This window comes from Maylandia zebra, linkage group LG11 (assembly GCF_041146795.1).
Source record: "Maylandia zebra isolate NMK-2024a linkage group LG11, Mzebra_GT3a, whole genome shotgun sequence".
NCBI lineage: Eukaryota > Metazoa > Chordata > Actinopteri > Cichliformes > Cichlidae > Maylandia > Maylandia zebra.
The window spans coordinates 20,840,188-20,867,580 of record NC_135177.1 but is presented as its reverse complement, the minus strand read 5'-3'; the positions used below and the strand labels follow the sequence as shown (position 1 = coordinate 20,867,580).

At 41.6% G+C, this 27,393-nt stretch overlaps 2 protein-coding genes across 4 annotated transcripts; both read left to right on the top strand.

The window, feature by feature from the left end:
* Positions 1-5,000: 5,000 nt before the first annotated feature.
* frrs1l (ferric-chelate reductase 1-like) lies at positions 5,001-8,930 on the top strand. The gene is made up of 6 exons (XM_004541395.2): positions 5,001-5,131; positions 5,347-5,571; positions 5,912-5,996; positions 6,262-6,400; positions 7,563-7,809; positions 7,898-8,930. Exons 1-6 carry the CDS (start codon positions 5,053-5,055, stop codon positions 8,068-8,070), a joined length of 948 nt encoding a protein of 315 aa, XP_004541452.1. The 5' UTR covers positions 5,001-5,052; the 3' UTR covers positions 8,071-8,930.
* Positions 8,931-9,819: 889 nt separating this feature from the next.
* tmem245 (transmembrane protein 245) lies at positions 9,820-25,544 on the top strand. 3 transcript variants are annotated; one of them, XM_012925236.4, is made up of 18 exons: positions 9,820-10,523; positions 11,620-11,737; positions 12,268-12,363; positions 12,667-12,774; positions 13,124-13,333; positions 13,432-13,601; positions 16,674-16,697; positions 18,708-18,812; positions 18,895-18,977; positions 19,063-19,153; positions 19,239-19,337; positions 19,429-19,557; positions 19,905-20,027; positions 21,094-21,239; positions 21,323-21,423; positions 21,529-21,703; positions 23,047-23,241; positions 23,332-25,544. In XM_012925236.4, exons 1-18 carry the CDS (start codon positions 9,849-9,851, stop codon positions 23,378-23,380), a joined length of 2,697 nt encoding a protein of 898 aa, XP_012780690.2. In that variant the 5' UTR covers positions 9,820-9,848; the 3' UTR covers positions 23,381-25,544. The 3 variants fall into 3 exon arrangements, with proteins under 3 accessions (XP_012780690.2, XP_023010261.2, XP_023010262.2); XM_023154493.3 differs by having other exon boundaries at positions 9,821-10,523; positions 23,329-25,544; XM_023154494.3 differs by lacking the exon at positions 16,674-16,697 and having other exon boundaries at positions 9,822-10,523; positions 23,329-25,544.
* The last annotated feature ends 1,849 nt before the right edge of the window (positions 25,545-27,393 follow it).

Here is a 27,393-nt window from a genome sequence, read left to right as displayed (position 1 = left end):
TTAATCCCTGCAGCTAGATCACAGCCCCGCTTTATGACTGTTTGTGTGTGTGAGAGGGAAAGTTAGAGACAGAAGTAATAGCTTGGTGTTATAAACAGACTCGAGTCGATAAGTGATCTAGCTCCTGCTGGGTGGAGAATGAGAGAATGATATTCAATTCAGACCCCAAAATAGGTAAAAAACAAACAAACAAACAAAAAAACTCCTGCAGGTTTACTGCTGCTGCTGCATGAGGGAATAAAAGGATGACACTATTATTTTACTTTTCCTATAAAGCTAATAGCCGCAGAGGTGAGATATAGTTAAAAGGCAAATATGGGGCAGACTTCAATGAAAGGGTACCTGGTTACTTTACTTTCTCTCTCACACAATTTTTTAAAAAGCATTTCCTCATTTAGGACTTCACATCACAGGTGGGGATTCAGCAATATATGAACAACTTCCATCCCATCTCCAAGCTTTCAATATTAACAAAAATCCTTGAATCTGAGGTAATTTTGCAGTTAAAACAGTTTTTATCTCAAAGTCAAAGTAAAGTTTACTGTCATCTCTGCTATATACAGTACAGTAGATAGAGAGATGAGACGACGAAGCTCCAGTTCCCTTCAGTGTAAAAGAACAACAATAAATACAGTAAGAGTAAGAATAAGAATAAATATAAAGACTGGGGTAAGGGGAGTATATACACTTTGAGGTAAAGGGGTCAATAACATTCTAAAAATGTACAATTTACAATCATGATTTAAAGTGGCTTTGAAGTGGTTTAGATGACCAACATAGCAGCTTTACAGTTTACAGTACGAGTATGAGTATCTGGTAGTAGTCTGGTATCATCATAATTGATTTTTGGTTTCAGGATAGGGCACATACCATTACTGCTGCTAGAGCTGTGACAAATGATCTCATAGGTGTCCTGGACAGTACATTGGGTTGCCTTATTTGTGGATAATGAAGTGTTGATTAAAAAACTTAATAATGCTGGTTTTGGTCCTAAGGCTGTGAAGAAATTCTGAAATCTTGTAAATCAAAATCAGTCTGTATATGCAGAGTGCCATAAATCTGATTTTCTTGAGATAACTACTGGTGTCCCACAGGGTTCATTTAAACAAAAAAATCTGGGCAAATAAAATTTCAGCAAAAATACATCTTTATGCTGACGATATTATCATATTCACACATGCACTCTCTGTAGGGAATGCAATACAAGAGCTTTATTTAAAAACAAAATTTGTGGTATTCACAAAAATTCACCCACAAATCTGACATCTGATGGTGAATCAAATAATTCTTGCCTTACCCTTTTTTCAAATAAAAATACTTGTGGAAGCTACTTTTCTACCTATGATGGTTACATGGATTCACTGTTTGATATATGGATGTTTCTGCCTCAGCTTTACTGAGCCATACACCTCTATGTTTTATTATAAATGCAATCATCACTGCATTCACCCCTGGACTCTGTGTGATTTGATGGGCTGGCCGTCACTATTTGCAAAAAAACAGCACTGGTATATTTTTCTCTGATTCTAAGTCCAGCAGCATACCATATGCTCCTCTAAATGGTTGCTCAGACATAACTAAAGTTCTGACAGATCTGTGGAAAACAGTGTTCACTTACTATGTACCTTGGACATTTAATAATTTCCAGAAAGCAATAAATGAACATGCCTGTATCTGTTGGTGAAAGTTTCATAAGGAATGCAGTGAATGAAACCTGTAGATGTTTTTCTTGTGAGGCCATTCATATTTTATGTAATTGGCATTTTTTGTATTGTATATTATGTTGTACTCCCTGCATTTTGTGTTGTTTATGTGTGTCATTTTTTAAATGTTTTGAGATTGTACAGCATCTACCTTGGCCAAGTCTTTCCTTTGAAAGAAATTTGAATGCAACTTCCTGGTTAAATAAAGGTAATATTAACATAAACAACCGTGTGCATCTGAGATTTTTGGGTCTTTAGTGTATGTGGGAGACTCAAGAATAACTTGCAGTACCCGTATTTGTCCTAATTAAAGACAGCTCTTAAACCTAAAATCTCACCCCTTTTTAAACCGCAGTTGGACAAAAACCTCTATAGGAAATGAGGAATATGCTATATTGAGTTTGGACTACATGAGCAATACTTGTAATATCAGATATATGATCGGTTTTGGCCATCCATAATCCATAGGATGTATGCTATAAGGTGACAGAGGGAAAGAAGAAGGATGCAAGACTTATGTTCCAGTGGCCACTTTTCAGTCTGCAGAAACTCTTATTGGCTGACAGCCCTGACTTAGCCATTCACGTTGCTGCTGATCCTCCATAACATGCAGAGCTTACCTTGTGTGTCCACATGCACAGCTGTGTGCAGCTGCTGAATGGACCACTCATGCAATATTTTCTGTTAGTGTGAGTTAAAGCTGTGGCTTTACAAGTGCTGGTTGACAGCTAAGCAGAAGAAAGATCCAGGCATGCACTCAGAGCAGCTGCGTTTCTGAATGGATCCCGCCGCCATTGTTCTGCTGTCACTAACTCATCTCTCAGGCCCAGGAGACACACCACTGACATTTACCAGACCCACACCACTCCCCCTTCCCCACATATCCTTCCTCTCCTCTCTCATTCTCCCTTTCTCTCTTTCTCTCTCTCCTACCGCTTCCATTGAGTCCCTCGCTCATTCTCTGCTTCTGTCACTCCATCTCTATCTATGGGATGATGTATGGGGATGGATCAGTGTGGACACGTGTGTGTGTGTGTGTGTGTGTGTGTGTGTGTGTGTGTGTGTGTGTGTGTGTGTGTGTGTGTGTGTGTGTGTGCAAGAGAGAGTCAGAGTAAGTGTTTGTGTTAATGAGTGGCCCTTTAAGGCTATTAAGCTAAGATTGGTATGCCCAGAATCCCTCATTACCCAGCAAGCAATGCCCCCTACATGGAACGGTAATTGGGAAGGAGAGAGAGAGAGAGAGAGAGAGGGTGAGAGAGACAGGGAGAGAGGGCTGAGGTGGAGGTGGAAATAATAGGAGGATAAACAAGGGATAATTGGGCGGATTGAGACCAAGAGAAGCATTTGATCAGGCTGATTTGTGTCTGCAAAGAGAGAGATGATGTGAAGAGCAGAGAGGTTAAAGGTCACACACTCTAGTATGTATGCACACGTATGACACGCACATGCTTTACATGCATGAGTGGTGCTTTATAGACCCAGACCTGACATAAGCTTACAGATACATACATGCATACATGCACGAAGACATACTAAGACATGCATGAAAGATCAGGCTGCAAAAGCAATCTTTTAAAAGGTTCATAGTCCCACAGAAGGTTCATACTATGAAACAAAATTTGAGTCAATATCAGTCTGACTTTGGGAGTTCTGATTTATTTAGAAAAATGTTTTTTACTCTGTCAGGCTGTGCGACCATGGATGTCACTCAGACATCTCTGACAGTCGCTGCAGTCTAGATACACTTTTAGTCAGTTTTACACAGTGATACATCAGCATCACCCACAGGACACAGACATGAACAGCAAAGATTCACAGCATTACTGGTGAAATCCTTACCTGCTGTTGCTGCCAAAAATCTTAAACTCTGATGGATTTCAACTTGCCTTGTTTTAACAAAAACACTGAAGTATTAAATTCAAGTGACTTTCTCTTTTTGGTCTTTCCTTGTGTTTACATTTAGGTAATTTTATCAACCACACACTTGCTGATTTATTTTTAATAAAAATGTAAAATAATACTATCCATTTTGTTTTTCTAAAATAAACTTTAGATTTGCAGATACTTTTGATAAGTGTTTATGTATGGACATAACATTTTGATGTCACCCTTCTGCGTTAGGGGCACTTGGAATGATTTACGGGCATTTATAATTCCCATCTGCTGCAGATCCTCCTGGTTTATTTATTTTTTCGTCTTTGTCTTGTACGTCAGCGACTTGACATTAAATTTGGGACTTACCAGAATTTTTTCATCTGGCTCTTCTTTACAGATTTGTTGATAAAGTACAGCAAAGTAAAGTGTAAGATGCTCTGTATGATTCTATGATGAAACTAAATAAAAGTTCAAAAAAAGAGCAAACCGTGGATTTATGTCGCCATCAAGTGGCAGGACTGTGACTTTGTGCACTCACAGAGAAAACGGGACAGAGCCTCTTTTTCTTTTTCGGTGGGCCGAGGTACCCGACTGTAGGATCTGACTATAGTCAGCTGCGACATAAGATACCATCTGGTCGCCTGTCCAAGGGGAAGTGTCAGGAAGATTACACGGAGTAGACCCAGGACTCAGATACCTGGCAGAAAATGGATGTGTGGATGCAAAAGTACTTGTTATGATAAATTAATGTAAGGTCACATATCTACTCAAAGTATGTCCACGATCATGCCCAGCTAAAAAGTCCCTGCTCACTTTGAATGCTCACTTATATGTAGCTACCTGGACTGACACGTAGTGACATTAAGCACCACATTTAGAAATGACGTATAATACTCCCAGAGAGCGCATGTGAACATAGTGGATATGCAACCATTTTTTATGGAACAGAATCTGGACCTTTTAAAAATCGCATATATGCACATATAACAAGCAGAGTGATATAGATTAAAAACAAGAGGAAAAACAGTGTAAAAGGAACAGCTTAAATTCGTGTCTTCAGTAAATAATTTTCGGAGAGAGGAGTGCAAACATGATTGGTAATTTTTAGGTTAGGTTAGATTAGATTACTTCCAAATTTTGGATGAATAAACACAATTTAACGCATAGCTCGTCAGAACAATAGAAGCTCTGTGGTATATTTGGTGTCAGTGACTAGGACTAAAATTCCGATTGCAGCCGAGGCAATAAAATCTTACTCTACAGGCTAATTATTTTACATTGCATCATCTTATACTCCAAACATGTGAAATACTGTGTCAGCTGTTGTGGAAACGTTGTTCAATCTCCAATTGATCGATGGTGACAGCAGCACGTAGCGTCTGCTCATTGGACGTTACTGTGATTGACTGAGGAGACGAGAGGAGAGGGCGGCTGGGCGATACCATTCATCCGGCCCAACACCGAAAAATAGCCTATGAAAAGATTAATGAGCTCTAGAAGCCATCAGGACTGCGGTTTCAAAGAGGATTATGGGCGTGTAGCTGAATTCGATGGTAAGATTACGAATCTGGGTAATTTAGAGCTGGATTAGCCTCCTAATCAGACGCGGTGTCCCCTCGCATCCCTGCGAATAAACAGGATGAGGAGACGGTTTTGTGACGCTGCAAGGAAACCTGCGAAGATGCAGAAATTCAAACAGTGATGGACATCCAGTTTTCTTCCAGATCGGTTTAACCGTTTTTGTTTTTTGTATTTATTGTTTTACCAGCGTTCCCTTTTTTGTTGGTCATGATTTTCCTGCGGAGGCTTGTGCAGCTTTCGGTGCTGCTGATCCACGCTGGATGGTGGGGGGTCGCGCCGAGCCCCACCGATGAGGGAGCACTCCGGACTGGCCACGGAGAGCACGGAGAGCCTGGACACCAAGAGCCTCACAAGGACTCCTACAGCACCTTCGCCTCCGAGTTTCTGGAGTCCAGATATCTGTCCGATGATGGTGAGGATGTCACTCAGTCCACTAAAGATGAGCAGCTAGTGGTTTTGTTTGCATGCTTTTTTTCCCACACACAAGCACACAGGGCCTAGCACGGGCAGGACAAAGGTTAATATGTGCCAGTGTTGTCTTGCATCCAACCTGTCACCTCAATATGAGGCCTTTCAGCACCCAGGCCAGCTCCCAGATGGTAGCTGCCCACCCCTTCCTTCTCCTCACCCACACACAGAGTGCAGATGGCCTCTCCTCAGTTGGCCTTCATCACTGAATACATGTATCAGCTATTTAGTGTGTAATCAACAAAATTCACGTTATTTATTTACTTATTTGCTGTGTTTCGCAGGTTACCCATTCCCCACAGCACCCCCAGTTGACCCCTTTGCCAAGATCAAAGTCAGCGACTGTGGAGTAACAAAGGGCTGCATAAGGTTAGAGATCCACCTCTGTCTTTCTCTAAAAAGAGCTCGAGTGTTACTGTAATCCCTGGGGGTCCTTCATCCCAGATGCTCCTGACGTCAGAGAGCCAGAGCTAAACATGGGAACGCTCAGCAAGCTAATTTTTCTTCTTTGTAACCTGGATTCAGTTTCTTTTAAAAAGTGTCCTCATTTGTTTAGATGAGCTCTGTCTGCCCAGCTGAGATCTTATCTCTAGTGAATGACTGTGAGCATTTGCATTTATTTATCTGCACTCAGGTACGGGAAGCCGGGGTGCGATGCAGAGACGTGTGACTACTTTCTGAGTTATCGTCGCATCGGGACAGATGTGGAGTTTGAGCTGAGCGCAGATACGGATGGCTGGGTGGCTGTAGGTTTCTCATCTGATAAGAAAATGGTGAGCAGCTCTGCAACATCTCTGACTGCTAAAAGTTACACAGGTCTTGTGTCTTATTTGGGACAGAAAACCATGTGTTTGTATCTTTTGGGCTGCATATAATTATGATTTTTTTGTTTTATCGCTTCAGGGTACAGAAGAATTAGCAGTCCCACGTCAAACTCATGGATAAGAATTTTTTTGACTGTAAGAGATTGAACCAATTAAATATGAAATTCAGTGACTCAGCAGGTCTCCACAATAAACTCTCTGTGTCAATGTTTCAAAACTTAAAAAAACATATATTAATTTATTAGCCAGTTTGTTTAATAAAAACATTGTTTGGGTTAAAGTAAACCCTTTCACAATTTAATCCAATGAGGCGAAGCTTGTGCTGTTTTTTCCCCCAGGTCAAAACATTGACATCACAACAGTGCGACTGATACGTTGCAACCACAGTCCTGGAGCAACATTTATGTAACTTTTTGCGAAGACTAAAAGCATGATATTGCATCACATGCAATATCATGCTGCATGCATGCATCACAGTTGCTGCAGATTTCTCAGATGAACATCTGTGATGGAAATCTCCAATTCACCATATCCCAAAGGAGCTCCATTAGATTGAGATCTGGTGACTATGGAGGCCCTTTAAGTACAGTGAACTCGTTGTCATTTTCAAGAACCCAGTTTGACACAATTTGAGCTTTAAGACATGTTGTGTTATCTTGCTGGAGGCAGCCATCAGAGGATAGGTACAGTGTGCCAATAAAGGGATAAATATATTCAGCAACAATCTCAAGAATGGCTGCTCACTGGATATTTTCTTTTACAAGGAATTCTTTGGAAAACATAGAGATGTTTACATGGGGAAAATCCCAGCCGATCAGCAGTTTCTGAAATACTCAGATTAGTCTGTCTGGCACCAGCAACCAAGTTCAAAGTCACTTAAATCACTTTTCTTCCCAATTCTGATGTTCATTTTGGACTTCAGAAGGTCATCTTAATATCTTAAATGTTTAAATGCTTAAATGCACTGAGCCATGTGACTGGCTCATGGGTATTTTTTTTTTAATGAACTGGCCTGGAAGTGTATATTTTACCTTGACTGTATCATAATGGTCAGTTTTTTCAAGAACTAAATTTATGCACATTTTGGAAATAACACTCTTTGTCTCCTTAGGGAGGAGACGATGTTATGGCCTGTGTGCACGATGATAACGGGCGCGTGCGGATACATCACTTCTACAACGTCGGCCAGTGGGCCAAGGAGATCAAGAGGAATCCGGCTCGAGACGAAGAGGGCATATTTGAGAACAACCGCGTCACCTGCCGTTTCAAGCGACCGTTATACGTCCCACGAGAGGAAACGCTTGTGGACTTACACCTCTCGTGGTACTACCTGTTTGCATGGGGACCTGCTATTCAAGGTGAGCGATGAGTCTTTAGCGTCAGATTACACTGCCCATTTTTTTAGCCCTTGCCCGTGACATCTCCTTCATCTTACCTGTCCAACAGGTTCCATCACGAGGCACGACATTGACAGTCCTCCAGTCAGCGAGCACATGATCAGCATCTATAAGTACGTGGACATCTTCATGCCCTCCACAGCTTATCAGACATTTAATTCTCCCCTCTGCTTACTGCTCATAGTAGCTCTCACCTTCTACCTGCTGATGGGGACGCCATAACGAAGCACAGCACAGCACAGCAGAGAGAGGATGAAGCAGCAATAAAAAAAAGTTTAAATCTGATGCCACATACAAGTGCCCTCTTTGCACAGACTGTGTTAGATATATTGAACATGAAAGACTATATATTCATAACTCACACAGCATCTTGAAGTATTAAAGCAACACTCTAGAGGTGATATGTGCTGATCTGAGTATTAGACAAGAGGGCAGAGTAGTAGTAGTAGTTTAAAATAGGCCAGTCATTTTCAGTGTTAACGATAGCTTCCAGTTATATAAAAATATGAGGACTCCATTCCAACAAATACATCTCACAAGACTTTGAAACCCTGCATGCACTGGAAAATCTGGGAATGGTTTCAGACACCCACCGTGCACTGGTGAATAATGTCAAACTTTGCCAAAACAACGGGTTTCTGAGGATGAAAGGAAAATAAAACAGCTCTCACAAATGCTTCCCGTCTCCTCACCCTGCTACGTTTCTGTGGATCTCAGCCTTAAAAAAATAAAATAAAAATGTTGTTTGCTGGTATTAGAAATATGGACTGCAGGGTTTCAGGAACAACCCGGTGCATCTACTATGTAAAAGATTTTCGTATACTTTTTTTTTACATCCTTGTCTGATTTCATCATCTCACTTCCTCAACCACAGTAACTGCTTTGTTTATCAGTACTGTGACACTGTGACTTACAGCAAGACTGATGAGAAGAGTTACTACTATTGCCTGTTCAAGCAATAACACGGTTAACAGAAACATTTTGCTCTTATATGAAGTAATATTTTTTTCCCCTGGGTTGCTATTGTAGCTTTTGAAGTGTATTAAAAATGGTTGAATATGTTAAGATGTCTCCCACTGAAACATCTGTCGCTGCTGTGCTTATTGCTAAGAACACAGTCTATACAAAATACAGACGCTGTAGTGAATGCAGAGATTGCCTTCTCACTCTGGAAGTATAAAGCCAAAGGGCATGACTTTAATAGAATGTAACATAATTAGATTTTGAGCAGTGGCTACGTGTAGTATGATGTGCAGCCTGATAAAATGTACAAATTACTCATACATTCACACTCGTGAGAGGCTGGGCAGAAGATAAAATACACAAGAAAGCGCAGAAAATAACAAACCAACAAAAAACACACCACCTTTTACACACCACCTGCTTTTCAAGCACATGAAATGGGCAGTGGGAAAAATAAAGGGGTTGTAGAAATTCTCATAAAAAAGTAAATGAATGTACAAATGCAATGGTATTCATATAAAAACCATTGTATATTTATGCGTGGTTGTTTTGTTTTGTTTTTCTTACCAGTTAACCTAACATGCATGCCTGCCATGGGAAGAAGCTGTAGGGCACAGGGAGAATATGCAGCTTTTGAACAGAAAGACCCCACACAGCCATGAGATTCAAACCCAGTGGAAGTGTAAGCTAGTGTGGTGTCAACTTGAAGTCAACTTACCGTACCATTTAAAAAACAAATGTTTAAAAAAGGATCTCGGAATTTCAGAAAACCTGATCATCATGACTCTAATTGTCTTAAAGACACTTTGTTTAACAATGTAATGTAATTATTTTTATTTATATATTTTAAATAGCTATGATGTGTATTGCTGCTTGAATTAAGTACTTTATAACATCACCTTGTAACATTAATAAAACAATAATAAAAAATAAACCGGAAGAAAATTGGTAAGTTAAAAAAAGAAAAGAAAAAGAAAACAGGAAGGAACGCGCGACATCACCGACACTTCATTGCCCATGAGGCCTTTGGGCATTCGATGTTGCTACGTCATTGTTTTCCTCCCTCACGCGGTGGATCAGTTGGACGGGCTGGCGGAGCTGAAACTGGGAACATGGCAGACGAGGAGGATTCGGCGCCGGATCCCGCCGCTGTCTCTCCCCCAGAGAGTCCTCACGCTGGGCAGCCTCACTTTGTTTCTTTCTCGGAGAGCTTCCAGCCGGCTGTCGGGATGATGAGCCAACTGCTAACCCAGCCCTCCTCCCTGAAGTTTGACAAGAACATAAAACAGGCCTTCTACAACACCGGGGCGATGATATTTGTGGCTATCTGCTGCGGGGCAGCTGTCCTGGTCTATTTCATCCTCGAGGCCTTCCTCCGCCCGCTGCTCTGGGCTGTGCTCTGCGGCACCTTCCTCCACCCCTTCAAATACTCCCTGGCTCGTCTCGGCCGTTCATGGCTCAGCGGCCTGCAGGACAGCGGGACGCCCATAGTGGTGGGGACGCTGCTGGTCCCGGTGTGGTGTCTCAACTACGGGGTGGAGGCGATGGGTAGGGTAGTTCTGGAGAAGCTCACGATACTCCTGGTTATCGGGGCGGGGGCACCGCTGGTTTACTTCCTCTACCTTTTCTGGAGTGTCATCGGTATGCAGGTGATCCTCGGGCACGTCTGTGGGGTCATCGGGAACGCGCTGGACTGTTTCCACTTTATGTGGGTGAGTGACAGTAGAGTGACAATCCTCTCTCTGACAGAATGACAAAGGGCCCCTCTGTCCGTCAGAGTGGGTGCTGTTAGGTCAGCTCTGTGTAAACTGTGGCACATATTTTAAATATTATCTGGGACAGAATGTTAAAAGTTATACTTTAAACGTCAATGATTTTATTACTCGCCTGATTGTGTGGGTCTTACTATAGTAAACTAGTAATCTTACGATAACAAACTAGTAGTCTTTTGATTGTTGGTTGGGTAAAAAAAAATCAAATATGAAAAGCTCACATCACGTTATTTGCACAGAAAATTATCTACAGAGGGAGTAATAACAGTAATTGTGAATTTCATTCCTACTTAATCCCGTTTTGTGTGTCTGATTAAAATGAACTCAGAATTAAAATGTTGACTGTACAAATGTATAAATGTTATTATCATGTTGTCATAAATGCCATTTAGCAATAGGCAATAGTTGATAAAGAATAATTGGGGGATTAAAGTTGACTGGCTGCTGCAGTGTGTCTCTAATAAAGACTTATTCGATTAACCTAAACAGAAAATGTGTTTCTTGGAATATGTGTGCAAACTTTTATGTAAGTTGATCTAATTTCCTGGAGTTCCAGCATCTGATCGATCGGTACCTCATTCCCAAACAGCTCCAGGGGCCAGAACCCGTCCACCTCATCCAAATTGCATTAAATGTTCTTCTTTCTCTGAATGCGGAGTTCAGCTGACAGAGGGCCTGTGTTTATAAATAGGATGGAGGACACTATATTAAATTACATCAAGGCATGTCTTTGTGAGGAGCGACACAAGCTGAGATCTTTATGAGCAGTCGATTAAACTTCTAGTGTAGTGTTAAGTGCTCACTGCTAAACAGAAGCAGAGCGTTTGTAAAACTGGATGAGTTTAGGAAGAAAAAACATCAACACAAAGTGATTATCACAAAAACTGTTCAATTATACTTTTTAAGACTCATGAAGTTTAAAGGTTCAGCATCAAATGATGATTATGATGCAATGGAAGAGAATAGAAGTCTCAGTATATTTAATTAAAATACCCTCTGTTTCATTATTGTGCATCTTTGTTTTATTTCGTCACAGGTGGGGACTGTCGTGTTTGGATACTTGCTGGCGGTTTGTTTTAAGTGGAGTCCTCAAACTGAGCGGTACCTGAGGACTCTGGCACTTCCTGTCTGGGCTGTCCTGCTCTTCTACATCGGTGAGTGTGGACAGCGCCCACAGCCAGCCATACAAGCTGCCTCTTTGGACTGCAGGAGATTTCTTCTAAATGTGGTCAATAAGTTGCTGCCTGTACAAATCCACTTGTCTTTGAAACAGAGGGCACGCAGAGTAAGATGAGGATGTCGAAAGTATTTTTAGCACACTTAACACTTGCTCTGAGCTTCAGGCGTGAAGTTTTAAAAAGTGACTGAAAGCTGGTTAAGAAGAAGTTCTGCCTTAAAAGGAGGTTTCTGGGCACATGTGAGAAAATGTTTTCTGCTTTGAAGTTTTTAAAAGTTCTTTCATAGCAACAGTCAACATTGTACCGGTATGTCATATTTGTTTATGAATATGGTTCAGCTCATCAGGCAAGACTAGCAGAGTCATGCGTGACAAGGAATATACCTGTTAAGCCAGTAATGTCGTCCTGCAGTTTAACTACAACAGCTTTCTCTCAATCTAGTTAAATGTATCCATCCGTAACTCATCCATCTTCTTCCACTTATACAATTCCTCTATCTGTTTTAGTGTCTCTGACTGGCTCATGGAGAGTCCCCATATTTGTGGTTGTGGTTGGGCTTCTCATTGTGGGCTACCAAGAGAAACCACCTGTCCCTGGCACAGGTGAAAATATACTATCACACCTATACACTGACATACATTGACATTTACCAAAATGAGATACCTTTACTCACCATTAACTAGGTAATAAATATGGTCAAATGAGCACAAGTCTATGATGTGCTTAGATTAAGTTGCATTTAGCCACATTTGCCTAAGCCTAGCTTTACGTGAAATATAAGTGACTTGAGGTGACTGGTTGGGCTACGCTCATCAGACCAGCTTTGATCTTTCCTACTGTGCATCCTCCGCTCTGCCTGCCTGCCTTTGTGTTTCGTTATATTCAGTCTCTCTTGATCTCCCCAGGTGAGCTTTCAGGGCAGGTGCTGTCATTTGCTGCTAACACTATTTACATGGCAATCTCCTGTAGCAACCTTCAACCCAAAACTGAACTCAGTGGAAGCTCCTCCACAGGTAAGCTAGCTGCATTGTATTCAGTCTATTAAAGAAGATCATACAGATGTCCCAGATATCTGGGCTGTAAGGTTTATGAAATGAGAGAACTGGCAGATTGAACAGAGGGAATCAGACCTCTGAACATACTGTTCGATAAATGTTCAGAGCATTGCTAATTGGTCAGAAAAATGTCAAGTTTTAAAACCCAAGATATGCAATTTCAGTTTTACATTCTTTATTTCTTTTTTTACTGTAGCTGCTTTGGCTTTACCAATTTAGCCACAGCGGCTGAAACTCAACTGCTTTGTTCTTTCTTTCTCTTCCTCTTCTGTGCTTCCTCTGTCTGCTTTCCCTCATCCGCTCATAGATGGTGTGCAGTCTGTGGGTCCCGTGCCTTCCACTCCTGGGTTTCCTGGGTTCGCTGGGAGCTCTCGTACATTGCCCGGCCTCTTCCAGAGAGAGAAAAGCTCCCACAGAGCCAGTGATATTTACTTTATTCTGCTGGTCTGGGCTATTGTCTTGGTGCAGGTCTGGCTCAACCTGTGGATACTACAACTGCTCCCTATTCCTGTGGCCGGTAACACACACACAGACATACAAACAGATGTGTGCACACTTTCAGTTACTCCTCGTCAGTCGGATTTTACTCATGTGCATGTTGGCTCACTGATCTAGTGTGGGTTCTGAAGAAGCTGGTGGTCCGGTTTGGTATGAAGAGCTTTGCAGAGAGGACTCTTACCTCGTGGTGGACGGTGCTAGAGAAGTTTGGACGTGAGCGTGAAGAGGCACTGCTCCCTGGACCAATCAAAGGCCTGGCTCAGTTCCTCCTACGTATCGACACTAAGGTAATGTAAGAGCTGCCTGTGAAGCTGATGTCCTTATTTCCTCTGCCTTTGACTTTATACTTCCCCATCCAGACACACTTTATCTGCAACTGCTTGATAACAAATTACTTATCAAAATATCTCAGGAAAACTGAAAGTCTCAAAATGCTCTGTTGTTATCAGTCATATTACATATGTTAGTTTCATTTTTAATGTCTAAATTTAGCCAGTGTAAAGATCTGCCAGGTCCTAAATTTATTAAAATGAAATTGGTAAATTCATATTAAATTGCCAAAAACGGGGGCTTTTTAGTTTCCTTTACCTTTAACAGAGGATTTTAGCTGCTGTTTTTGTTTTTCAGCCTTTTAGTTTTGACCCAGTTGCAACAATCTCATCAGTGTCGTTTACGGCAACAGCTGGAAGCTATTTTTAGCAAAAAGCTGTATTAAACCAAGTGTGCGCTAAACTGCCCAGCACCAAATGGTAGACAGACAAAATTAGCACTTAGCTGAGAAACACTTTAAAATCAGTTCATTAAAAAACAGAGCTAAAAGGAGAGTGAATATTAGCCTGATGCCCGCATCACCAGGTGGGCAAGAAAATACTCATGCATCAGTGATGTTGTTGCCCCATATCTGCTGGATGTGTAAGTATGCAGTTGTTTTGTTTCCAATCAAAATTTAGAGGCAAAATATCTCCAAATCTCTCAATATAGACTAAAAATCTCAAAAAACAAAGCAATGCAGAGCAGAATTTTTTGCCGACATATTAGAGTGAGTGACAGGATTAGTGCTACATGGTTTACATTTCTCAGGTTTTATAAATAATGATGTCATTGCTGTAATCTTATACACTTTTCTGCCTTGCCCTCACAGTTTTGGGATGTATTTGTGTTCTGTCTTTGTAATCACATTGATTTGCATCCCACTTGTATTGCCAGTCCACACTCACTGTAGTTAGTGTATCTTGCCTGCCACTTCCTGAGGGGTGTACTACGAAGCAGCTTCCGCAGAGTTTGACTTTTTTGTTTTCATGCATTAGTTGGTCCCATGAAACCTAAAACCTCATTCAAACCTGACGGGTATTTCCAATTTTAATGTTATGGTTTCTGTGACAGGCTCTGTCCTCGCTTACATAAAAGTGGGAGTTGGTGGTGGGAGCATCATTTGACTCCTGTTTAGCACAAAATGGACTGCAACAGCTATACTGGTGCTGCCAATAACTCAAGATGGAACAATTCAGCAGAAAAATATAATCGCATAAATTAATAAATTACTATATTTATTTTACCACTCAGTCCACTCCTGGTGCTGCTATTTAATGTAGAGATCTACAAATTAGAATCATGATGCGTTTCATTATGAAGTGCATTCAGGTTTGACACTGTAATTAGATAACTTTTGTTATTGACCAAATTGAATTAAATAAATTTTCTTAATTGAATAACCTCTGTAATAAATTCCAGTAGACTGCTATCGCAGTAGTGTAAAACGTAGCATTTACACAAGTTCAGTTCCTGGGAATTCCTGTGAAAACACAACATGTACAGTTGTTGTCAGTTTACATTCATCACAGGCATAAACGTCATAGTAAATTTGGACTTTTAACGATTTTTTTGAGCTGTTCTTTTTCCAGACTTGTATTATTGTAGACCATATATGTTTAATGACTTTAAGGAAAAAAAGAAATGGGAGCATGAGTTTGAACTTATTTTAGATTTTCTCTCATCCAAATAGTCTGGAACATATACATACTCAAGTGGTCCCGAAGGTTCTACAGTGCCTTTTAATCTGACAGGGCCAAGGCCTATTAACTCCTCATTAATTATTGACTACAGCTGGTAGTTTCTCTTTGCCAGCACAAAAAGGATTTGCTTGGCAGGACTCATTTGATTGACCTCAGACCAATAGGAAACTCAAAGGAGCCCAACCCGAGAACCACCGAGGCTCAAGAACTGGAAACTGTTGGAACACCAACATCACTGTCCACAGTGAAGTGAATTTTACATCGCAGTGGATTGAGAGGGTGTTGACCAAGAAAGAAACCCCTGCTTTAAAATCAACACATTCAAGCTCCTCTGAAGTTTGCAGCTGCTCAAACAGATAAGCCAAATGCCCTCTGGAGAAAAGTTTATGGTCGGGCAAGATAAAGATTGAACTTTTGGGCCACAATGACTAGAAGTATAAACATGAGGAACACTGTACTGAGTGTCAAGCATAGTAGTGGTAGCATCATGCTCTGGGCCTGTTTTGCTGCCAGTGGCATAAGGTACATTACAGAGAAGATTCTTAAACTTGATCTTAAATGAACAGATAGAAGGTTGAAACTTGAACACAGTTGGTAGTTCCAACAGGACAATGATCCCAAACACATATCGAAACTGGTGTTAGAATAGATAAAGTAGGCTAGCATTGAGCTTCTTGAATGGCCTTCCCAAAGCCCCGACCTCAACCCTTTGAATATTCATGGACTATGCTGAAAGGCTGGGTCTGCTCCAGGAATTATGCCTAAAGCTTGTCGATGGCTACCGGAAGCATTTGGTTGACTTGCTAAGAGACATTTAAACAAAATAATAGTGGAGATTTATGTATATATTTTGACCCTTAGTGGATTAGAGAAGAGCCAAAATAAATACAAACAACTGAGTTCAAAGAAATCATTAAAAGCCCCAAATGACCTGTGATTGTATCTAAACTGACCACAGCTGTACCGTTTGCACTGCTGTAACTTAACTGCTAGACTTTGTTCAGTGCTGTTATGTACAGCTTAACAGATTGCATGTCAGCTGATAATCTATATCACTCTTAGGGCAACTTGTTTGGAAAAGAAGTGAAACCGTATCACTTGGAGATGATGTTAGACAAAAACTTCTGAAAATAGCTTTAAAACGAGAGCTGCCCTTCTGAAACCTCTGGCTATAGTCTCAACATACCTTGCTAACACATGAATTCCTCTTTGTAGTACACCGCTCTGACCCCTCAGAGCCTGTACCCACACAGAGCTTGTATTCTTGTTGCACGGGTACATGTGATGACTGCTGCAAAACTCTTTCCAATAATAATTTTCCCAATGTCTCTTTGTCTCCTCCCCAAGCTCTGGCATTGGCTTAACAAGCAGGTAATGATTTGGAAGAGCAGAGTGCTGAGAGAGCGAGACTGAGAGAAAGTGGGCTTGTGTGTGAGAGACATTGAGAAAAAAAGGGCAAATAAATAAATAACTTGTATTTATGTGCGGGTGTGTGTGACAGCGTGAGCACACCTTGTAGCGGCTTGGACTGGCATTTTACCCATCCACTGTCATCACCTCTGCCATCCTGTCTAAACATCTGTCCTCTTGCTTCTTTCCAGCTTTTATTTTGACAGTGAGCTACAGCCGGGGTGTTGCACTCAATAATCCCTCAGCCCAGACTGTATCTTCTCTGCTTTGACCTGAGTTTGTCTTGAGTGTGTGTGTGTGTGTGTGTGTGTGTGTGTGTGTGTGTGTGTGTGTGTGTATGTGTGCGAGCTGCCTCAAAGAGTAGTGTTAAATGGGGGGGGGGGGGTGTTTCCTTTTTTTTTTTCCTGGAAATTTTAATTTTTTTATTTTTTAGGTGTGGCTAAGGGACTGGACAAAACAATGGAAACACGGTTATTCAATGTGAGGAACTAAACTTAGTGAATATATTTGCCACCTTTGAACCATTTGGCTTTGTGGAGCTGGTTATTACCATAGACTGTATATAAAAGATGGAGATTAGCACTGGGCTGTCACTCATTGTTTGGTCTTTGTTGTTGTTGTTCTTTTAGTTTTAAAGTAAGACATCAGAAAAGAGGCTTGGCTCAAATTGAGATTTTTGTGGAAACTACATGCTCAGTCAGCAGCCAGGACCAAATTTCAAACCCTTTTTTGTCATCTGTTTTACTCTTACATTTGACCATATTGTACAACATACAACATTCTGCTTTTTTTTTGTTTTGTTTTGTTTTTTTGTTTTGTTTGTATTTTAATAAGGCTTGAAACTATTGATGAGACCACAAACTCTCTCTGTAGTTCTCAATTTGAACTATATACAGAATGGCTGTAGCTCCCGTTGACCTCAATGTACCTACAAGCCTGCATTCTGCATCTGAAGGCCACCAGGTCACAATAACTATGGTTGGAAAAAGACTTGCTTTCTGTCTTGACCTCAGTACAAATTTAAAGTGTTTACAATCTATTCAATTCAGTTCGGTTTTATTTATATAGCGCCAAATCACACAAGTTGCCTCAAGGCACTTTATACTCTGATTCTGGCTGTTATTTATGAACTAGAGTGTCTTTTATTTAGAATTATCACAGGTGTTGATTCAGTTCAGTCATTTCTGATGATGTAGTTTATATTTTTAATACAGTGCCGATGTGCTGCATTGGAAATGTAGTGTTTGTCATTGTGCGGCCTGTGTATAACTTTTTAGAGGTCTCATGCTCCCTGTTGTGATAGTGACTGAAACCTCTTCTAAACCTCTCGCTGCTCAATATTACCCAACTTCTTTAATTTAATTACTTCTTTCAGTATTAAAATCTTTTTGAAGTGGTGTTTCCATTTTTTTGTTAAACAACTGTTTGCTGTTCTTCTTTCAGGTAAGCTAGATGTTAAAGAGGAAGGTATAAGACTCGCTATAGATTCACTCACCTAAGGTTTTACACAGACTCTTTGCAGAAAATGCCATGTCATGTCACCATCAATATAATAAACCATTACGCCATGGCCTTAGTGCAAAAAGAGAGAGTTCTGCTAACAGAGCTTTGATTTTAATGCAGTTTTGGCGCATTGAGAAACCTGAGTCGAGAACAGAGAGCTCACTTTGAAAGTGATGTCATGTCTGTTTGTCGTTAAACCAACAACCCAAAAAGCCACTTGCATGATTTAATGCTTCAGTGCAAGAATGGGTGCATGCATTGTATGAGTACAGATATGCTGTTATTGTCCTCTGTGAGGACTTTTTACGTCTAAAATGACTTTTCACAAGTGATAAGGACACAGGTTTCTCCATGTGCATGTTTTTACCTCCTTTAAAGTTGTACTGATGAGTCTATTTTGCCATCTTCCTATTATCCCCCCCCTTCTCCCTGTCTTTGCCCTCCTCTCCTTTTTATCTGTGCACCCAGATGGTTGTGTGGCTGGAGCGATCTCTGGATAAAATCATCAGTATCTTCATCATCTTCCTCTTGGTCACAGGGACCCTGCTCATGGCTCTGCTGCTCACTGCTATGGTAGGTTTTTGGGTTTTTTAACCTGACTTCACATCATTTGCACTGATGATGGATAAAAAAAAATAAACATTAATCTTTGTAGGTTCATCACGAAAGTGCTCACATCATCGACGTAACCAGTAACCTCATCAATGAGACCGTATCTAACCATCCAGAATGGGCCAAGTAGGACAGTCCACTCTGTTTTTCTGTGTTTATTTTTAGACTTTCCTCTCATTTGCTAAAACAACCTTACTTTGTCCTCTGTTAGCCTCCTTCCAGAAGCCCGCGTGGTCCAGAAAGCTCTAAATTCAGCTGCTACTAATGTCTACCAGCATGGGAGAGAATGGATAACACAAAAGGTCAGGACAGTAATTTTCACTGATAATAATGGAATACAGCCAGACAGCGAGGAATGTGACCAATCTGTTTCCTTTGTGTGTGCAGCTTCATAAGATTTTAGGAGATAAGGTGAACCAAACTGCAGTGATTGAGAAGCAAGTTTTAGAACTTTGGGACCGACTGTATCACTCCTGGTTTGTGAAGGTAGTGTCAGAGTTTTGTGTTTAATGTCTCCCAAAGTCTGTTCTTCAGTATTCTTCAGTTTTACATAAAATACTATGGTCACATTTTTCAGAATGTAACCCACTCTGGACGGCATCGTGGGAATAAGATGACTCACAGACAGAACAGCTGGCTGGGGGACATCCTGGACTGGAAGGACATTGCTTCCTTTCTGCAGGAAAATATCGAGACACTACTGTCTGTAAGTATGAACGTATGTAACGTACACTATAATGCCAAGTGTTTCAATCACTTCCATGGCCACAGGTGCATAAAATCAAGCACCAATGCATGCAGACCGCTTCTACAAACGTCTGTGAAAGGATGGGTCGCTCTCAGGAGCTCTGAATTCCAGCATGATACCGTGATAAGATCCCACCTCTGCAGTCCAAGACCATTTTGTTTTCTTAGATCAGGACATCAGCCATGAGAGCACCATGCCAGCACTGCCCCACTAGCAGCATTTGCAAATTTACAACTGTGTGCGTCTTAGATAGAAGTACAGTTTCCTGTGGATGGTGTGTTTATTGTTGCCTCGTCATTTTGCAGATCCTGGAGTCTTTGTGGGTTGTAATGAGCAGGAACGTTGGCCTCCTCATCTCCACCACGACCACTCTCCTCACAGTCTTGTTCCACAGCGGCACGGCGCTCCTCAACTTTGCACTGAGTTTGGTATGAAACGCTGATCACAGCCACGTCGTTTTCTCCATTTTATAAAGTCCAACTGTTTGCAAAATTGATTATCATTATTCTTTTGTAATGCACAAAAGTAAGCAGAAAGTGTTCAGCTTAACTGCAAGTGTTTCTCAAAAATATTCTAATAGATTTATAGAAATCTGAGGCCGAATAATGTCCTGCAGACTCGTCCATAAAAATGTTCTCAGACTTATGTTTAGCTAAAGATCATTCCCAACTGTGTGCTTAGGTTGATTTATAAATAATGCTTACTAACACGTGTCAGTGGTGTGTGCTTGTTTGCTGTGCTTTCTGCAATGGAGGCAGTGCTTCTTTTAAGCATTGTTTAAACTGTTGTGGTACATTTAAACTCCTTCATATTAAGCACACACTCACACTGATGGATGCACTAGGGGCAATCTGGTATTTAGTATCTTGTCCAGAGTCATTTTGAAATGCATACTTGAGGAGCCTGGGATCAAATTACCGACCTTCCTTTTAGTAGATGACCTGCCCGGGGCACCTCAAGGAGGCGCTATCATTAGCTAACTTAACAAGGCATTCATTCCACTAAAACATCTTCTTAAATAAGTATTTTGCCAGGTCGTGTAAAAAAAACAAAAAAAACATGATCCATAACCTGAGATCAGTTTAAATTGATGACACTGGCCTTGAGTTTTTTCTCCTCAATAAATAATGCCAGCACAAATGAGCAGTAGTCTGGAATGGCCATGGACCTTTACAAAGATCAAAATCACCTTAAAGTTAGAGGAGACTGAGGCCAGGAAACATTCACTGGACTAAAATAGTGAGCTGACATTAGAGCCAAACACGCATCCTGGAAGCGTGTCAACTCCACAGTTGACACGCTTGGACATGTCATCTGTTCCTCAACCACAATACAGGACTTTACTGAGCATCGTTAACTGTGTATATTTAATGGTGTTGCTCTTTCTGTCTTATTTTAATAAAGTAGACCTGCCACATTTACTCTTAAAGATTTAAAAAGCTAATCAGATAGTCTTATATTTAGCACAGCTGCCATTTTTACTCCTTCCTGTAGGTGATTTTCCTGACTACTCTCTTCTACCTGCTGAGCTCCAGTGGAGAATACTACAAACCGGTTAAATGGGTGATCAGCTTAACTCCTCTCTCTCAGCCGGGACCCTCCAGTAACATCATCGGCCAGTCTGTTGAAGAGGCCATCAGGTAGTCGCATGCGTAAAAGCTACAGAATCTAAATTTGTACCTTGGCGAGATTATTTTTGACCATATTTGTGTTTGTTTTGAAGAGGAGTGTTTGACGCCTCTCTGAAAATGGCCGGATTCTACGGCCTCTACACTTGGCTCACTCACACTATCTTTGGCATCAACATCGTCTTCATTCCTTCTGGTGAGTCAGCGTGTCCGCAGCAGATTGTGCTGTCGTTATGTTCGCACCTGCCAAGCCACACTCAGTGTTTTGTCACTTTCTGAATCCCTCTTTCCTGGCCTGAAGCTCTGGCTGCCATCCTGGGTGCCGTGCCGTTCCTGGGGACCTATTGGGCAGCTGTGCCGGCAGTGTGTGACCTGTGGTTGGCGCAGGGTGAAGGTGTCAAGGCCCTGCTGCTGCTCATCTGCCACCTGCTCCCAACATATTTTGTGGATACAGCCATCTACTCTGATATATCAGGGTATGTATGCGTGACCAGCTTATTTGAGCTTCTCTTTATGGCACTGGGACATCTGACAAACAAATCGCACCAAACCACCTGTGACTGTTAACATAATACATACAAGTCCGCTTGCTGGCCTAATGTGGGTTTGAAAGAAAACTGTACAGTTGTACGAGTCTATAAACAGCGTCTCTGTTTGCCTCTGTTTCATAAACTCCCTGTTGTGGACAGATAATGCTCCTGTCTTCGAGCTTCAAGCCCTACTATCTTTACATACAGTTTACATACACACTCAAATGCATACATCAACTCAAATCTTTTAATAAGCAGTGCTGAAGATTCTACAATGTCTTGTAACTTGATAAGGCCAAGGCCTATTAATTTCTCATTAGTTATTATGATTGAGTACATCTGGCAGTTTCTCTTTACCAGCTTAAAAAGGATTTGACTGACAGCACTCATTGGATTGACCAAATGGGAACATCCCAAAAATTCAATGAAGATCTAAGTAGGAGAATTATAGATTTACACTAGTTGTGAAGGTCTCTTGGAGCTATTTCCGAACACCTGCAGATTCTAAGATCATCAGTTTAAGTAGTTCTAGCTAAGTACAAGTTATTCAGATGTGTCACCAGTTTGCCAGGGTCTGGAGGAAGTCCCGAGCTGCCACCCTCAGATGAGAGGAAAATGGTTAGGATGTTTGAGAACAATCCAGGACCTATCAAGGTTGAAGCCTGTAGGAAACTGGAGGCACACCAGCGTCACTTTCCACAGAGAAGCCAGTTTTACCATGAACTGAGAGGATGACGACCAAGAAAGAAGTGCTCAAAAATTGACGTCTTCAAGTTCAACTGAAATTTTCAGCTGCTCACATGGACACGCCAAATCTTCTAGAGAAAAGTTTGATGGTGAGACGTATCAAAGAGTGAGTTTTTGTCCACAATGACAAGAGGTATGTTTGTAGTGAGTGAAAACGAGGCTTACAAACCTAAGAAGGCTGTACCAGCTGTCATGCTCCAGGGCTGCTCTGCTGCTAGTGGTACTAGTACATTGCACAAAGTGGCTGGAATAATGAAGGAGGATCTCTAAATTCTTCACCTCAAATCAATCGTTGGACACAGTGGTTTGTTTCAACAGGACAGTGACCCTCAAACACACATCAAAACTGGTTGTGGAATGGATAAAAGCTCAAACTAACCTTGATGGGTGTATATAAACTTCTGACCACAGCTGCGGTTTGGGGAAAGCTAACTTTTTAGCCTGTTTTAGCCTTCGGCTGCATCACATGTGTGCACTGATACAGTAGCTGCCTGCCAGCCTTTCCACTGTGTTTTAAACCATTTCTTTTGTCTTTGTCTCAGAGGTGGACACCCATATTTGACAGGCCTGGCGGTGGCAGGTGGTGCGTACTATCTGGGTCTGGAGGGGGCTATTATCGGGCCTATCCTCCTCTGCATCCTGGTGGTGGCAGCCAACATCTACAGCGCTATGCTGATGAGCCCCAGCTCTGCAGTGCCCACACCAGTGCAGCCAAACTGGCCTCCCCACCCTATGAGGTAAGACGCATGAAGAACAAACAGCAGATTAGATGTTTTTAAAAAAATGCAAACCAACCAGTCAGTTGTCTTCTTGTCTGTGATTAGTAGGACCTTTACGGACGCCACTCCCTCTGTCCTGAAGAAGACCTGTGAATGAGCACATGAGGAAACGACATCCAGCTTCCTATAGGCTGATTCCTCAGGGGACTTGCTCCCCTCCCTGAAGCTCCTCCCTGTGTGGCCTGACTCCATAGGGACGCCCTGACTGAAAAAGAGGCATAGCAGCTGGTCACCCATGATGCTATGTGCTTAGCTGAACGGTTTCTCAGAGCGATATGGCACCAGCTCCTTTCATTCAGCAGCACACAAAAACTCCTGTAAGCATGCACCCTAATCCCAAACTTGGACCAATGACATCACATTGGGTTTACGATTGTGTAAGGTGGAGCCATCGATGCTAATCGCATCATCGCTCAAAACTCAGTGCCTAATTTGTTTTGTGATATTGAGAAATGCCTAAAAATTACTGTGTCATTTGTGGTGAACTGTAAGATGATATATTTTATCTACAAGACCCCTGATTTCCAGCCTGCACTCCTTGGCTGTATCTGTGCTACTGTACGTGGTTGTGCAGTATTTGTACTCCCTACCTCTCTCCTAATGGAGGCTCAAGTAGAGTTTGTAGTAAAGGCAGGTTTTCTAAAAAAAAAACAAAACTTCTTGCCACAGTTGTTGTCTCATGTGACTCAAGTAACTGAGTAATTAGACAGGGACCTGTTATTATGCTTATTTCTAGCTACATATTCGTATTGTGAGACTATAAATGAGTATTTCGTTAAAACTGACATCACACTCTCGAAGCATTGGCCACTGTATGTGCAGTGACATCGCCACAGCTCTGTACCAGTTACACCAGCGCCGAGGGTGCAAGGACTCGCTACAGTATTCTCCTGAACGATAGGTGTCGCTACTCAGACAAAAAGTCCATGTCAGTGCTGGTAAGAAGTCAAAACCAGAACCAAAGAAATCAGAAGATTTCTTTTCTCCCTTTCAACCTGCTGTAACATCTCCCTCTGTGTAATCTGTGGCAGCTGCTGCACGAGGTTACATAAGTTAAGCGGTGTAGCACTGGCCAAAACGACATCAAAGCTCGGCGTTGTTCACAAGGGCGAGGAACATAAATGGACCCTGACACAGCTGCTAAGTTCACCTGCTGTTTGAAGAAGCCCTCTTTCTTCTGATTGGCTTCCCCTGGCCTGGCTTCCACACAGAAGCCAGTGCTCATAAACCCCGCCTCCTAATCACCATACAAGGAAATCTGTGCCAAGCTGATGTCAGGAGTTGGCAAAATGATTGCCTCTCATAAAGATTAGTTTTATATACATTTACCTCATTTTTTGATGCACATTTAATATGATCACTGTAATTGGATAGTAGTATAAACACTATGATACACGACCGATAGAAAATAAGGATAGGTCCCATTTAACCGTTTTAATTTTTACTCTTTAGTTACTGTGTTATTCACGATTCCGTGATCGTAGCTGTGACATTCTCAGCTTTGACAACGGTGTTCACTCCTGCTTTACTGAACCAAGCTTTGTTACCACTGTTTGTCTTTTTTTGTTTGTACGATTCAGTTATTATTAATAATAAAAATAATCTATTTTTATTGGCTACAGGTTTAGACTGATGATGATGACTACTTCTAATGGATCAGATTACACATCTTACAATCAGATTTTAGTCTGGTTCCATTATCAGAGGATGTTTTTTATTTTATTTTATTTTGAATATATTTAAAGATTAAGATTGTTTTGTACACGTATGTGTGAAACCAAGTTTTTAATTCCTTACATTCTCTGCTGATCTCTCACCTTTGCACTCAGAAAATCTTGATTGAGTGATTTTGTGAAGCACTTTCAAGTTTTTTTTGTTTCCTTTTAAGTTTTTTTAGGGCTGCGACTGTTGTCCCGGTCACAAGATTTCATTGACAGTTTAGACTTCACACACCTCAAATCCTATTTTAACCTCTTTTGCTCTTGCACTTCGTGCGCCACACTGTAACTCGAGTCAGAGCCACTTGTCTGAGAGGAGAGTGTAAAGCAGGTCACTTGAAGCTTTAATAAAGAAGCAGATGACTCGTATGCAATGTGACTGATCAGACATGGCTACCATGTTAGCTGTCTGAGAGTGGGACAGTGTGATGTGCTATGAGTTTCAACCCAATACTGTAGTTTTCCTTTTGTACTGATGCTGTGGTTTTGTTTTTTTATTAATACTGGACATGCACTGATACAATAAACATGATCTAAACTGCAGTGACTTTGACTGTCTTGTATTGTCCTTTTTAGATTAAATAGATGAAACTGCTTGCTAAGTTTCGTGAAACTGGTTCAGTGTTGTATTTGCCAAAGTGTGGACGCAAGAAAACTGTCACTAATGAAGAAACATCAGTGGCTGTCCTAGCGTCATTCAGCAAGAGCCCACAGCGTAGCACTCGCCGCATGTCACTGGAGAGTGGCATTAGTCGAACAGCCCTTCGGCGGATATTAGCTACTCACAAATGGCACCCTTACAAACTCCAGCTACTGCAGCATCTCAACGAGGATGACCCAGATCGGCGCACAGAATTTGCAGAATGGGCAAAACAAAAATTGGAACAGGACGCTCAGTTCACGCAGAAGATTTTCTTCAGTGATGAGGCAAACTTTTATGTGAATGGTACAACGATAGTGGGTCCATTCTTCATCAATGGAAACCTCAAGGCCACTGGATATTTGAAATTGCTACATGATGATGTGTTTCCCTCTTTATGCACTGAAGCTGGCACGTTCCCTGAGTTTTTCCAGCAAGATGGTGCACCACCACATTATGGGTGCCAGGTCCGAGCATTCCTAGATAAACAGTTTCCTGGAAAGTGGATTGGTCGTCGTGGGCCAGTTGAATGGCCCCCAAGGTCTCCCGATCTGACCCCCTTAGACTTTTCTCTTTGGGGTCTTCTGAAGGCAATTGTCTATGGTGTGAAGATACGAGATGTGCAGCACCTGAAACTACGGATACTGGATGCCTGTGCTGGCATTTCTCCTGCGGTGATGCTATCAGTGTGTGAAGAGTGGGCAGCACACAATGGGCAGCACACTAAACACATTTTATAAGTGCTCAGAAACTTGTAAATAACTCATGAAAGAATAAAGTTACGTTGAAACCAAGCAGACCATTGTTTTTCTTGTGACATTACCAATAAGTTTGATGTGTCACATGGCCCTCTTCCTATTGAAAAAACAAAAGTTGGCCGACTTCTAAATGGCCACCATGGTCACCACCCATCTTGAGGAGTTTGCCCCCTCACATATACTAATGTGCCACAAACAGGACTTTAATATCACCAAGCATTACCATTTTATTACCGTGTATCCATATAAAAGGCCCACCCTTTAAATGTGTAATGTTTATCTGAAATGTGTTATCACCAGTGTTGGGACTAACGCGTTATTAAGTAACGTGTTACAGCAACGACGTTATTATTGTGGTAACGAGCACGGTAACTAGTTATTATGCCAAAATCAGGAACGTGTTAGTCGTTACTGGGATTTAGATAGGCTCGTTATTCGTTACTTCGTGCGGTGGCTGTCGCGGAGCTTCCACAGATTCAGTAACATCAGCAAGCGGTGGAGGCCAGCAGGTGGATGAGGGAAGGGGAGGCAGGAGGAGCAGAGACCCGAGGCAGCCGCTGGTCCAAGTGTGAACTGAACTTCAGGTAAGAAGTTATAACCTGCAGTCCATCTGGGTCAGATATGAACCAAGTTTAGGTGGAGTTTATTTTCGTTATGCTGACTTTTTCATACTGGGTACTAGCGAGCCTGACTGAGTTTCTATACAGCTGGGTGGGTGCTATGATGTTACTGATGTTGAACTTTATTTTGTTCATAAGGTTAATTATTAGAGTTGCCAACCGTCCCCTAAGAGAAAATATTAAGCGTTTCGTATTGAGGTGAAAAAGAATGCAGTTTGTCCCGGACTTCAGCTACAATGAAAAAGACACAAAGCTGGAGTTATTCTGTCTTTGCTGCACAGCTGCCTCTTCTTCTCTCATTCTCTCCCCCTCCCTCTCCTGTTTCTACTTCAATCATGAAACTGATCAATGATCAGCTGATCGGCTTTTCTCTC

Coding starts and splice junctions, on each gene's coding strand:
- frrs1l (XM_004541395.2), top strand. CDS start 5,053: ATGAAAAGATTAATGAGCTCTAGAAGCCATCAGGACTGCGGTTTCAAA. Junction 5,132..5,346: donor GCGTGTAGCTGAATTCGATG/GTAAGATTACGA, acceptor TTGTTTTACCAG/CGTTCCCTTTTTTGTTGGTC. Junction 7,810..7,897: donor ATGGGGACCTGCTATTCAAG/GTGAGCGATGAG, acceptor CCTGTCCAACAG/GTTCCATCACGAGGCACGAC.
- tmem245 (XM_023154493.3), top strand. CDS start 9,849: ATGTTGCTACGTCATTGTTTTCCTCCCTCACGCGGTGGATCAGTTGGA. Junction 20,028..21,093: donor TCAACTTTGCACTGAGTTTG/GTATGAAACGCT, acceptor TCCTTCCTGTAG/GTGATTTTCCTGACTACTCT. Junction 23,242..23,328: donor TGGCCTCCCCACCCTATGAG/GTAAGACGCATG, acceptor GTCTGTGATTAG/TAGGACCTTTACGGACGCCA.